A 14,551-nucleotide genomic window follows, 5' to 3' on the forward strand; every position below is an offset into this window, starting at 1 on the left:
AGAATCAGCTTAATGCATAAGAAAATAAACCAATCAAAATCTTTCGTTTTCTTTTTTTCCATGAAATAAAGAAACTATGGCTGCGTTCAGCAGAACGTTGTTTTGCAACTGTTGGAAGTTTCCTTCGCGCTAATTGGATCATACTTTTAGATCTAGAAGAATGGTCCTATCTCAGCAGATAATCATAAAACGGTTGCAAAACTGTTGAGTCTGCTGAACGCAGCCATAGTTTCTTTATTTCATGGAAAAAAAGAAAACGAAAGATTTTGATTGGTTTATTTTCTTATGCATTAAGCTGATTCTACATTAGTCGCATCGCAATGTCGCAAGTGTTGCACTCCAATCAGAGTCGAGCTAGCTTAACGTTTATTGGACCGCAACGCTTGCGACACGCTTGCGACGCTGCGATGAGATCAATGTAGAACCAGCTTTATGCAAGAGTTTGCACTCCTCGTTTAAGCGAGAGGGCAAAGAATTAAAGAGAGATGCTTGCAAATCACTGAGCATACCAAGTAGTTCTTTCACCATGAAATTAGGCTCATTCGATGCGTTTTTGGACGAAATGAACGAATCTGACAAAAAACAGTATCACTCTGCGGTCTGCCCCGTGGACCGAAGTATCAATCGTTAAAGTTGACGATTATTCAGGTTAGGAAACATCGATTGTCCCGATGATTGTCACATTGATTGCATAGAGGGACAGTAGGTGAGGCTAGAATAAGTATTTTTGCTTCAGTTACACAAATTCTTTGCTTTAAAACATATTTTCTGCATCAAGAATACAAATTATTTTCTACATAATTTTTATTTTTACAGCAGAGAATTTGTTTCAGTTAGGTATTTGTTTGCTTTAAAAACACAAATTCTCTGCTTTAAAACACATTCTCTGTCTTAAAAACAAATTTTTTGTAAAAATAAAAATTATATAGGAAACTATTTGTGTTTTCATAAAAGGACGTCGAATCCAATATACATTATCTGCCAACGGCAACTTGAAACTACTTTCCTCTACTAACGTTTTCATACGTTTGCATATATCTAAAAGTATATATATATATATAATATATATATATACATATATATATGATTTCTTATTTAAATCATATAAAATTATTTAGTTCGAATGAGATAACAAAGAGGTGTTGAGATATTTGGACGAATATTACATCAGTAATCGAACAATTATTAAGTAATGGGATTGCTATATGGATTTCAGGGATGGAAAGTTACTTTTTAAAAGTAACGCGTTACCCCGGATCTACAATAGAGTTTTAAGCTTTAAGCTGATTCTACAATGAGTCGGTAGTCGGTAGTCCTAAGTCTTATCGGTGAATCGGTGAAGTTGGCCAACAACCAACTTGTACGACTAAGACTATCGATTTTCTTAAGACTGATCAAATTTTGACTTTATTCTTTCCCATTAATCGAGCTAAACGACTCGTTGTACAATTAACAACTAGTAGATGCAAACAATCATAGTTACCTATTTAGGTTAAAACTGATTAAGACTTAAGATTTCCGACTACCGACTCATTGTAGAATCAGCATTAAGCCCTAAGAAATGGACGAATCACAGTCGATTATTCTCCTCGAATTCGACTGTAATTGGTCAATTTCTTACGGCTTAAGGCTTAAAACATCTATTGTAGATCCGGACTTATCGTTACTCGTTACCGATTTTAAAAAGCAACGCGTTACCGTTACTTAAGAGTAACGATAAAAAATCGTTACTTTTTGTTACTTCTTTTGTAATTATGCAGGAGACGGGCTTACAGATTTTTATGAAATTAGGGTCATTTAACGGATTATTTTTGCATGAAATGAACGAATCTGGTAGAAAAATAAGTGTCGCTTTGCCCGGCGAACCGAGATATTAATGGTTAAAATTGATGATTATCGAGGTAAGGAAATCTGTCAGATCCGTTCATTTCGTGCAAAAACGTGTCGAATGACCCTAATCTCGTCAAAATCGATGAATAAGCTTGTCTTCCACATAATTACACTTTTTTTTAAATGTTAAAACAGACTTCTAAGACAGAATGCTAAGACACACACACGAATGTAAACTTCATATAAGATATTTATCTTTGAATATTTTTATCTTTTATTAATATTTTACATACTTATGTTTAATTCTATTGTATTTTATTATATAATAGATATTTTAGTTTTTAGTGTTCTTACGCTAAAGCGAGGATAGTGAATGAAACAAAAATAAGCAAAAAGTTTTTTGTTTATTTAGTACAATCTTTATTGTCCGTGACCTAGTTTAATGTAACATCAATTTAGGATTAAATTCTTTATTCTTTCCCTTTTCACCCTGATATCCGCGTTGAGTCTTAGTCCGAATCTACAATAGGTGTTTTAGGCCCGGTTGCACCAACGTTACTTTGACTTTAAATCCGGATCTACAATAGGTTTTTAAGCCTTAAGCCGTAACGAAATGACCAATTACAGTCGAATTCGAGGAGAATAATCCGACTATGATTCGCCCATTTCTTAGGGCTTAAGGCTTAAAACTTTATTGTAGATCCGGGGTAAACAAGACTTAAAACTCTCTGTCTCGTTTTAAAGTGAGAGACAGAGAGAGTTTTAAGTCTTGCTTAAAGTCAAAGTAACGTTAGTGCAATCGGGTTTTAAGCCTTAAGGGGGGATACCACCCTTGAAGTTTAAAAAAATCGAAAATTTTTTTTACTTAAATTTATAGTTCATATTGTTAAGAATAATATTTCAATAGTTTTAAAAATCGGTATCTCAACTGTATAATCCCATTAGAGCCAATATCTTGTATCTCCTCACCTCGCCGTTGAGTCTGCTCCAAGAGGTGGAGATCGCGCAACAGAGCTCCGCAGATAAAAGGAAACTCCAAATTTTCGAAGAAACAGATTTTGGCAGATAGATGTTGCTACTTGTAAAGTGTATGGCGCAGGCATTGCAGACTAAAGGATTTTATGAAAATTATGAAAGTTAACGTCGCCTGACATCGTCGAGAATACATGTGTTCTCTCCAATATATCGTATTATAGCTTACTTTTGCCTACTATGTATGACTTAGTTAATTTTGCGTTTTTCTCTTAATGTTTGACTCACATTATTACGACAAATCAAGATTGTAGATTTAAAAAAAAATAAGATGAGATCACTTTTACATCAGTTAAATGATGTTAATTTTACATATGGACCATACACATCAAATAATAGGGAATACGGAAATAACCGATACGTTTTACTGGATACTGTAATCTGACCGATTACTCCGACAACTTATGTAATGTTAGTTGTGTTTACATTGAAAATGATCCGATCGGCGTCGAAACGTCTGTACGAATATTAAATATTCTTTATATTGTAACTGGCTCGTAGCCCTTCTTTTATTTATTGATTTTTTTTAACTAAGTTAAATTAAGTTAAGTTAATAGCCTTGAAAATTTAACTTAATTAAAATATACAAGTTAATCCATAATGAAATTAATTGAATTAAAAATTAAATTAATAAAAAAAAAGAAAGAAAAAGTTTGACCATTTTACATAATTTTTCGTATTTTTCCTTTCTCACGTCATATTTATTAAAGAATCTGATTATTTTTGTTCACAAGTAACGATTATACAATATAAAATTACTAAATTATATACTCATTATCCTCTCGCATTGTGTTTGAGGATTGACTTAAAAAAAATTAAATTGAAAGTTAATAGTTACTGATAAAATGTAACTAAATTAAGTTAAAAAGTTAAAAGTCTAAAATGAAACTAAGTTAAGTTAAAATTAATTAACTTTGTAACTTTTTTTAACTTAACTTTTATCTTTTTAACCTAAGCACTACCCAACCCTGCTTATAACAAATAACGAGCAACGGCTAAGGGCCATGGCACACAAAAAACTTAAGGCAATAAGATGCAAGCAGTAAGGAAATCGACATGTTGGATTGGGTACTGCTTATGTATGGTCTTACGGACTCTCTCTACTATGATTGGTCAATTCACTTATTGCTTAAGTTTTTTTTGTGTGCCATAGTCCTAAAACTTGTTGGAGGTCACTCAGAGTCATAACCTTGACAACATGTCATGGTCAAGGTTGTTGGAGGAGGAGGTCCCTACCGTAAATAATTACCCTATTTTTTAATCTCAGGTCCGATACATTGATCGAAGGATTTATGAAGCGGTATTATAAGTCTAGACAGTTTAGAGAAAAAAAATTTCTGTGTACAAATTATGTATAAAACGCGTCAGAAGATACTGTCTGCATTACTGTATCATAAAAGAATCATAAGGGGGATAACGAACACCTCGATGCGAAAAAATTCGCATTATGTGCTGAGTTACATTTTCCTTGAATATCTGCATCGCAGATTCCAAAGATTGTTCAAACAAGATCTCGAATGGGCCACATTACCAGACGCAGCTTTAAAATTTATGCTGGACGATTTGGAAATAACATGGAACGAATACGTCGATTGTCATTCTTGTGCAATAGCAAATGTACAGAAAAAATTGTCAAGTTCCTGGTTCAATGTTTGCTCAATGATGTCAATGACGAAATATAAATTAGTAATTATATCTGTGCCGAGTATTAGCAAGAATACTATCCTAATCTCTGAAACGACAGAGCGCAATCTCCGAAACGCTCTTCGCTGCGAACAATTGGACAGCTCGTGTTTCATACGTAAGTATTTGCAGCTTACCAAGATTCCTTATTTGACTTTTAAACTGTTCACATCTTTTAAAGCATCTTTGGTGTTACTAAACTCAATGAAAATAATATTGTAACGTAAAAGTTAACATTTGTACTTTTGCACAAATGCAATTAAATATTAAAGTAACAGTTTGAAGTAATAAAAAAATATATTTCACATGAAGTATAATATTCGAAATAATTCCACTATATATTATTTAATATTTTAACTAATATTAATTAATATTTTGTTGCAGAATATTTATTTTGCAATTATTAAGTTTTTTTCGCTTTCTAATTGAAATATACTTTTCCTCGCGATTCTCAAACTCATGTCATGAATGATCGATCAACGACGTAAATCGTCAGATGCCCGTAAAGCCCAAAACACAATGCGAGGGAATAGCGATAGCGATAGGTATAACACGATTTCAATCTATCAAAAACTGTGCATTCCGATATATCCGATTTCTGATAGATTGAAATCATTATTCATCATCGCTATCGCTATTCCCTCGTATTGTGTCTTGAGCTTAAGTTGATGATGATGTAATTATTATAAACTGCAATTTGTTTTCAGTACCGTTGGAAGACGACGTGATCGAGTTTGCATCCGAGGCGAGAATATCCTTAATCGCTAATCCGTACAATTGCGCGACCGAAACACTGGACGTCATGCTACAAAATTACTTCTTACATCCCCGATTTTTGCACGTGAATGACATTTTTAGAATCGACGCGAAGGAACATGCCCAAGATCGATTTTACTCGTCCGGTTTTACTGGAATCTCCGTGATGTATTTTACAGTTCAAGCTTTGAAAGTAAATCGTAACGCGCGCGGGCACAGCAATAGCGTTAACAGTTGTTACGTTGTACGTGGAGAGTCAACGGTCATTCAGGAAGCACAAGTCCACGATTACATCCCTCACGGACGTGTTTGCTCACTTCCCGATGCGTTTTTACAGCAAAACAGAGTAGCACCAAATCACAAATATCCGTCAGCTTTAATGGAACCCTTGAAACATTTAGAATCTTGCATTACACTCTTTTTAAGAAAGGGTAAACAATGATTTTTACATTCACTTAAGCTAATTTTTTCTTTATTTATGAAGAGTAGAGGAGAAGGTGGTGTTATGGCTAGTGTAGATATTTTGGCCCCTCTTAATATCTCCGCTATTAAATGATGAATTCTAGCAATTACTTATGGAATTATTTGTTCAGTAGCTCGCCGTTACACCATGATAACTAATATACAATACCAATAATCAATAGCCAGCACTTATAAATTTTTTACTTTCAAGTATTTCGAAATGTTTCTGAGCATTACAATTTTAAATTACATCTACATTTTAGCATTTAATTACACGTACTTCCTCATTTTTCTTAAACTTGAGCGTATTATCACACGAATATATGTATTTTTGATGTTATTCGCTATTTAACATTTTATTTGACTGTATATATTTTGAGTTATGCAAATTTAAACAATAGCATTTTGCTAATGTGGCCCTCTCTGGATATTGATTACTCACGGCCTTTTTTTTGAGATTTTCATATCAAAATAATTATTTGATAATCGATTGTAGTTCTACTGTTAATCTATACTTTGTATTACGTGTACTATTTTTAGTACACTGTGATTTTTAGTACTGAGCAGCTTATATGCAGAAGTTGTGTAAATGTACATTTATTTGAATACATTTTAAAATGTTTTACTTTTTTGTTAATTTTGTAACCAAACACTGTTTTCTATACAAAACTAATTTTTTAAGGCTATTTTTATGGAAGGCCACATTACCACCCACATTTTTCTTCGAGTTATTATGCACTGTCGTCACATTTTTATTAATAGTGTCCTAAGTAATAAATATTTCGTAACTTTCGAATCCAGAATCGATTCAACAACTATTTAACGAATGTAATTGTCAAGTTTTAATATTGATTATCAACTTAAATATTATGAACTTAAATATTGATTATCAACAAAGTTATTGTGTAAAATGTAACTGGTGTTCCATAATACCACCTTCTCCTTTAATAATGTTCACTATATAATAATGATGAAAACTATCGATATACTTATTCCTTATTTTTTGTTGTATATATCTGTTGTATATATAGATCTTGCAAATATCCGATTGAACGTAAGACCGGTATTTCTTGTGAAAGGGCCACGAGGTTGCGGTAAATACGAATTAGTTCGAGCAACGTCCAAGAGAATGGGATTGAACTTCCTCGGTGTTGACTTTGTGGAAGTGCAGACTTTGACTTCGGCGCAGACGGAAGCTAAGCTTCGCATAATACTACAAAATGCACAAAAATGTGTGCCATGTATACTATATTTAAATAATGTTCAAGTGCGTAGAAAAGTAACATTATATTAAATTATATCTTGTGTTTTTCCTTTTGATTTTATGAGTTAAACAGCGTTTTCGCAGGTATTCGGTAAAACTGCCGAGGGCCAAAAAGACGAAAGGGTCATATCTTTCTTCTCGACAGAGATCACCGCGTTATACAACAGACGCCGGAAATTTCCTCTGATTATCGTAGCTGCGTCGGATGAGACTGACGTATCTGTGGAATTGCAACGGATTTTTATCGAGACGATTCACATGAAGCACTTAAATCAGAGCAAACGAGCGGAATTGATATTTTGGCTACTGTTCAACAGAAATCTAAAGACTACTGCGGACCTATCAAAAGTAGCTGGTCTTTGCTCAGATTTTAAAGTCGCGGATCTATTAGCGTTGTCATTACACGCAACCAAATTTCGATGCAAATCAATGTCGCACGCAAATCAGAAATGCACGCTTACTCTGGAACAAGAAGATTTTGATCGAGCTTACGGTACAATTATCTTATAATCGATTCTAGCAAGATCAAAAGAGATATTTATTGAGCAATTATTATATCTTATCTAAGGATATTCAATTGTTCTTTGAACAATGTAAACGTTAAAAAACGTACTCCTAAATTTTAAGATATTTAATATCTCTCTCTTAGATATTTTTTATATACAGAGTGTCTATAAAGTCTGTCACCATTTCTTATGTTAGGGCCATACCCTGTTATTTTCCGCTAATCCAGCCTCTTGGGAAAATTTATTCAATCTTAAAAATCGATATCTGAAAGTTTTTCGGGTCACCTTTGAATAATCCGCAGTCAGATTTCCAAAATTTAAAATGGCGGATGCAATACACCTTGATCAAAAAGTTCCCGGAATTCATTCAGAAAATTCAAAATACAAGTTTATTCATCAAAAGTGATATTGTCCCCTTCAAAGTACTCCCCATCGACTGCAACGCACTCATGCCAGCGCTTGATCCAGCTCTCGAAACATTTCTGGAACTCTATTGTCGGTATATAGCCATCAGAGCCGTCTTCGATTTTTCCATTACCTCCTTTCGGCTGTTAAAACGCGTTCCCCGTAGTGGTTTTTTGACTCGATCGAACAGAAAAAAATCGCAGGGAGCCATATTGGGTGAATTCGATGGCTGTTGGATGGTATTCGTTTCGTTCTTGGTCAAAAAATTTAATACAAACTTGTTGCAAATTCAACTCCATTTAAAACTGTAAAAAATCGAAAACACGTGCAGAGGTAGATGTACTCAAGACGGCGTAACTTTTACAAATGTCAAGCTATGGCGATAAAATTTGGTGGAAATGTCAATGATAGATGTGGCAACCTAACCAAAAAAAACAACTCAAATCAGCTGACTCAGAGCATCACCTGGTGATAATTCCGGGAACTTTTTGATCAAGGTGGTATGATGATTGCAGTGGAAGAAGAATTGACTGAAACGCTTAGATTTTTAATCATGTGATTCAAAATTGATTTTTTTCCCATGAAGATATATGATAGATATATGAAGATCTTCCAAGATGCATTTCGTCAAGATTCATAGATTGTGAACAAAAATTATAATGAATTGGAAAATACGTTCTATATCCGTCATTTCGAATTTTGGAAATATGACTACGGATTGTTCATGAGTGATTCGAAAATCCCACAAATATCGATTTTCATGGAAATTGAATGAATTTTGGACCACTTGATCAACGCATCATTTTATACTACCATAGTGGTATGTATTGGAGACAACCGAGGCAACTATATTTCTATGGCTGATACAACGTGGTCGACAATACTAGAACAGCGTGAGGACATGGAAGAATTCGTGCAGTCAACACCGTGGGAGATTCATGATCTTATTGTGGAAATTGTAAAAATACGAAACGAAAATGTAATAAAATTCACATCGCGCGATATTTCTATGTACATGAAGCCTTCAACCGTGTTGTTTATGCTGGATCTCGAACATTGCATTGAACATACAAGGCACTGGATAGTGCAGAATGTACGTAAAGTTGATGGAAAATTTCAACAATTTATGACTATTATCCGCCAAAATACTATTAATAATAAATGCGATGCGTTAAAAAAATTGTGTGAAGTTTGTGACAAAACTTCAGTCGTAGAATGTGAATTACTAATGTATGTTATTGATGAAATTGTAGACGCTGCAATTAATATTATAAACCTTATCATTTTTAAAGTAAGAAATAAATGTTTTGTAAAAAGTATATAATATAATACTTAAATGTATTACTCAATTTTTTAAATTATTTTCAGTCTTCTTTTTTCCCCTTATCTCTATTCAGCAGTTTATAATTATATATGATGAGGCGCTCGGTTTTTTGGGGAGGGTGGTGGTCCGTGACGCATTTTGGGGAGAGCGGCGGGGCCCAGGGACACCATCATGGCGGCGCGTATCAATGATATCACTGTAAATAACGATACCGCCTGGGACTTTCCCCGCGCTATCCCCTCCCTTCCCCCCGCGCCCCGCTCCCCCCTCGAAGGATCTGAGTTAGAATTCTTCTACTATACCTACTCAAGATCTTTTCATTGCGATATAAATCTTTGTGTACGATTCATTCCAGATTCCTAAGGTCATTAAAGATTACTGGTGAGATTCATATACAAATTATATAAGATTCTTATGTGATCATGTACGTTCTTTTAGTAATTTTGATTGATCGCATACAACTCTTTTAAGGTCTGATACAAAAACACAAGAATTTTTAACAGGGTATCATTTGGAAGAGCATTAGAAAAGAAAGTTTGGTTCAATGCGGAGGTGGTACATTGACCCGTTCGGGAGTTATTCAGTGTCAAAGTTTGAAAAATTCTATTTGTTCTTATTTTCAACATGTGTTGGATTTATTGCAGTAACTGTTCAAATCGAACATATGTATTTCGCAGTTTTTCATAATTTTGAACTGTTTCCAAAATATAGAAGTGATAACAGACTTTATAGACACTCTGTATTTTTTCCTCATGTAACAGATCGAGATTTGGTCTTACTGAAGTTGGAAGTAATATTTTGCTTCTCGTGCGAATATAATAAGTGTAACAAAAAAGTATTTTCAGAGTATATGCAGTCCGTGTACTCGGATAGTAAAGGTGCTCCACACGTGCCAGAAGTCCACTGGGAGGACATAGGCGGTTTGGCGGACTTGAAACACGAGATTATTCGCAGAATTCAGTTGCCTCTGTTGAATGCTTTCGGATTCGGACAGTCTGGATTACTATTATATGGCCCGCCCGGCACTGGAAAGACTCTTCTCGCTAAAGCAGTGGCAACGGAGTATCAGATGCACTTTCTGTCAATTAAAGGCTCGGAAGTGCTAAATATGTACGTCGGTCAGAGCGAGAAGAACGTAAGGCAAAGTATGTATTGCTTAGAAGAAACATAGGGCTGTGATAAAAATATATAACAAAGAATTAATTATTTGCTTTAGTTAAGTTGCAAATTAACACATTATTTTCGTTGTTTCTATAGTTTTCAAGCGTGCGCGATCTGCGGCCCCTTGCATCGTCTTTTTCGATGAGCTGGACTCGTTGGCGCCCAACCGAGGTAGAAGCGGAGACAGCGGCGGCGTAATGGATCGCGTGGTTTCCCAGTTACTGGCCGAGATGGACGGCCTCGAAGAGTCTGGCAGTATATTTATCATAGGAGCCACGAACAGGCCCGATCTTATAGATCCCGCGCTGCTCCGACCGGGAAGATTCGACAAAATGCTCTATGTCGGGATCCATTCCGACCGCGCATCCAAGTTCAGCGTGTTGGAGGCACAGACACGTAAATTCATGTTTCAAGAAAACGGACGGGAGTTGGAACGGATCACGGAACAATTGCCCAATAATGTCACTGGTGCGGATTTGTACTCGGTCACTTCCAACGCGTGGCTTAATGCCGTACGCGAGGTACTTGCAAAGCATCAGGAAACTGAGATAATCAATAAGGATTATTCCGTCGAAGAGGAAGGTGTAATTAAGGATAATGTTATCGTGGAATTGCGCCATTTTTCGGATGCTATTCATAACTTGGTACCTTCAGTCACTGATGAAGAAATCAAAAGATATAATAGAATGCAAGTAGATCATTGTTAGTTATCATCGTTGTAATTCCGGAATCGTTTTCCAATATAGTATAAAATAGTATTTTTATCTCACGGTTTTCGAGATTTTAAATGATGATTTCTCTGATGAAAATTTTTTTTTAGAATTTTTATCAATTAGAACACTTTTTAGAAATACTAAAAAAGATTACATTTTTTCTTAAAATTTTTCATATATGTAAACTCTGAAAACCTATTCTAAAATTTCTTACAGTCTATAATTAAAAAGAAAGCTTAAACTTTTTCAGGTTAAAATTTTATCAGAAATTATAAAATGAGAAATTTTAGAAATCTAGCCTATTCTACAATGTGCTCTTTGTTTCCTGTTTCTTGCTTTTTACCTTTTGCTTTTTCTCTTTTTGCAACCGTTTTATCGACAATTGTATTTTTTGCTACGTGTTTCCGCCGAAGTTCGTTAACTTTTATCTCAGGCGACATAAAAACCGGATAAGAAGCAAAAAGGTAAAATGTAAAAAATAGCAAAAAGCAAGAAACAGGAAACAAAAAGCACATTGTAGAATAGGCTTTAGAATCTTTCAGAATTCACGTGTATGAAGAATTCTAAAAAAGATATAGGCATTCTCGGCATTTTCTGAAAAGCGTTGTAATTTGTATAAAAAATCTGAAATTTTATAAAGATTCATAAAATTATTCAAAAATTATAAAAAAAATCTAAAATTTACATAAAAAGTCTAAGAAATTATATGAAAGATTCTGAGAAAAATATTCATCAGAAGAGTAACAGTCAAATTAATTATTATCTGCGGTGATAAGCTTGAATGCGTTTATAATGAATTTTATCATATGCAAAAGTTTTTAATTCTTGTAGATCACAATATGTATACCGAACAACGATACAAATTGTATACCGAATAGAATGTATCTAATGGTTTTCCTGTAAAAAGATACAATTTCGAGAATAAAACAACGCGCGTGTTATAAACGACATGTTATTTTATTTCGAGAAGTATGTAAAACAATTTTTTACAGCGAATAATTAAACCGAAGGAGTCAATTTACACTCGTATGTATTATCTTCGATTGCGTGTCGTGTCAATGGCTGCGTTCAGCAGAACGTTTGTTTTGCAACTGTTGGAAGTTTCCTTCGCGCTGATTGGATCATACTTTTAGATCTAGAAGAATGGTCCTATCTCAGCAGACAATCATAAAACGGTTGCAAAACTGTTGAGTCTGCTGAACGCACCCAATGAATATTTCTCTGCGTATTTACGTCAAATCCTCAAATGTTAGCGCGCGATGAGAAACGCAAAAGTATCGGAATCCTTTCATTTTTTCGAGGCACCGCTATGAGATATACCTCGAGCGCTTTTCACGCGCGTTCAATATATTATGCAGTACACGATGACCAGAATATGCAATGTAGAAAAATAGGACACCTAATTTTACCAGATACATCCGTGTGGATGCCAAATCCGAAGTATGAAGGCTAAAAATTCCTCAGAGGTGGAGCGATACCGCGACTGATGCGATTAGGTGCACAATAGAAAGTGAATAAAAGTATCGGGTGCATCGGTTCTCATGTCGCACGAGATCGCACAATAAATTTCGATACTAGCGATTTTCTCGACAATGCTATGGTCATCTCTCGAGTTTACAAGATGAAAATGAGCCCGCTTTTTGTAATAGCGCGATGCTCTGCAAAAGGAATCTTTGTAATAAAGAAAAAATTCAACGAGAGCATGAATATCGTATCTAAATATACCATAATCATACTACACGATGGTTTGTCTTGTTTATGTGTATACGTAATTTTTATGTGTATGGTCTCGTTTATGTGTATATGTATTTCTTTCTTTCTCTCTCTCTCTCTCTCTCTCTCTCTCTCTCTCTCTGCGCGCGCATCAAAAAGATCGTAAAACGCGTTTAACAAGCGGTCACACATTTATAACGTTTTTCAGACGATTACATCGTATACCTTTGGTATCATCGCGAGGTAGTAATTATAACTTTTCGTCGTGCAACTATCGTATAGAACAGACGCAGAACGGTCGCATCGTCGTTTCAGAATTGATCCGCAAAGCCTCCTTGTTGTCGCCACGACGAATGATCGCTTTTGCAAAGCTACGTAGCAGGATCATTATCGCTCTTGCTGTTGATTTGCCCTATCGCAGAACAAAATGATCCCAGATAGCCTAGTTTGTAGAAAGCAGATTTTTTAAATGTCTGCTACACATTATGCCAACAAAATAGCAACAGAATTGTTACAGAATTAGATGTACGTACATACATAATACTGTCGACAGACTGCTAGAAAAAAACATAAAAGAATCAGATAATGTCGACAGGATTTGCTCAGTTTCTGCCAATAATTTGCCTTCACATTATGTCGATAGGCGATGTTAACAGAACACAAGCCTAATGCGGACGCAGTTGATTGCAGACTGTCGTAATTTTCTGCTCGAATCTGCTGACAGTTGCTAAAAGACTGCAGACATTTTGCTATCTGGGTATTATATATTATGCTTGAGAATCTACCTCAAGGCGTAAATTAATTTATAAAGCGATACGCTTGATGTATCTCGTTACGGCGCTATTCACGATTTAACGCGACCGTACAACTTTAACTCGTCATCGCCAAGTACGCCTCGTTATCGTCGTCTGAACACTATTGTAGTTATTCTCGTTTTCGAGTATTTTCCATTATAATCCATAATATATACACTCTTACAGTATATCCGTAACTCTCCGATTGAGTCGCGCGCGAGTGCGTTTCATCTTGAGGTCGTAGAGAGCTGTGAACTTTTACTCGGTACGTCGCTTTTCTGCGTTCGGTTTCGAATTCGATTCCAATTTTTTTTATTTTTTCCTCTCTTCTACATCGATACTCAGCGCGGTGAGAAGCCGACAAGTATCACACACGGTGGATACGGGTAATTTGTATAAGCGCGTGTTGTGAATCGAAAAACGAAAAGCTCGGCATAGATTCGGATCTGGAAGGTGCCAAATCTTGTGCGCATTACTCTCTAAGACTAACGCGTGCCTTGGCGTAGTTCTTTCAACTAGAATCAAAAATCACGAATGTGAACCATTTTATACACTTGAATCGTTATTTTGTTGCTTTTATCCTCTCCGAGGTATCTTGCGTGCATGTAAATCACACAGCGCTAACATGTGTGGAGGACATTATATATAATATACATTAAATAGCGATATACATATATATATATATATGTATATATAACTACTTCAATTTGATGAGGGAACGGTAGATTAGGGATTATAAAATTAGTTGCCAGGCATTTTTCGTACTTTCGATCAGTACTATCGTTATACATTTATACAGTGAAATGATCTAGCGAGAACCGATGCTCTATGTATTGAATTATATCTTAAACGGATATATGTGTGTGCGCGCGTACACACGCACGCACGCACACGCACGCACGCACGCA

The 14,551-nt window shown here is 35.2% G+C and overlaps 2 protein-coding genes across 3 annotated transcripts in view; one reads left to right on the forward strand and one right to left on the reverse strand.

Moving 5' to 3' along the window:
- The first annotated feature begins 496 nt into the window (after positions 1-496).
- On the forward strand, positions 497-12,068 carry Pex6 (peroxisomal biogenesis factor 6). 2 transcript variants are annotated; one of them, XM_018461340.1, is made up of 8 exons: positions 497-706; positions 4,130-4,663; positions 5,253-5,732; positions 6,795-7,030; positions 7,112-7,520; positions 10,108-10,407; positions 10,520-11,111; positions 11,968-12,068. In XM_018461340.1, exons 2-8 carry the CDS (start codon positions 4,213-4,215, stop codon positions 12,023-12,025), a joined length of 2,526 nt encoding a protein of 841 aa, XP_018316842.1. In that variant the 5' UTR covers positions 497-706; positions 4,130-4,212; the 3' UTR covers positions 12,026-12,068. The 2 variants fall into 2 exon arrangements, with proteins under 2 accessions (XP_018316842.1, XP_018316843.1); XM_018461341.1 differs by having other exon boundaries at positions 497-648.
- A 2,261-nt stretch (positions 12,069-14,329) lies between these two features.
- Positions 14,330-14,551, reverse strand: part of Cbl (E3 ubiquitin-protein ligase CBL) — a 47,442-nt gene continuing 47,220 nt past the window's right edge. The window contains exon 6 of the transcript XR_001937008.1: positions 14,330-14,340. The gene's annotated coding sequence lies outside the window, so the exon portion shown is untranslated. The remainder of the gene's footprint in view (positions 14,341-14,551) is intronic.

This window comes from Mycetomoellerius zeteki, unplaced genomic scaffold, assembly GCF_001594055.1.
Source record: "Mycetomoellerius zeteki isolate Tzet28-1 unplaced genomic scaffold, Tzet1.0 scaffold121, whole genome shotgun sequence".
In the NCBI taxonomy this organism is placed as follows: Eukaryota; Metazoa; Arthropoda; class Insecta; order Hymenoptera; family Formicidae; genus Mycetomoellerius; species Mycetomoellerius zeteki.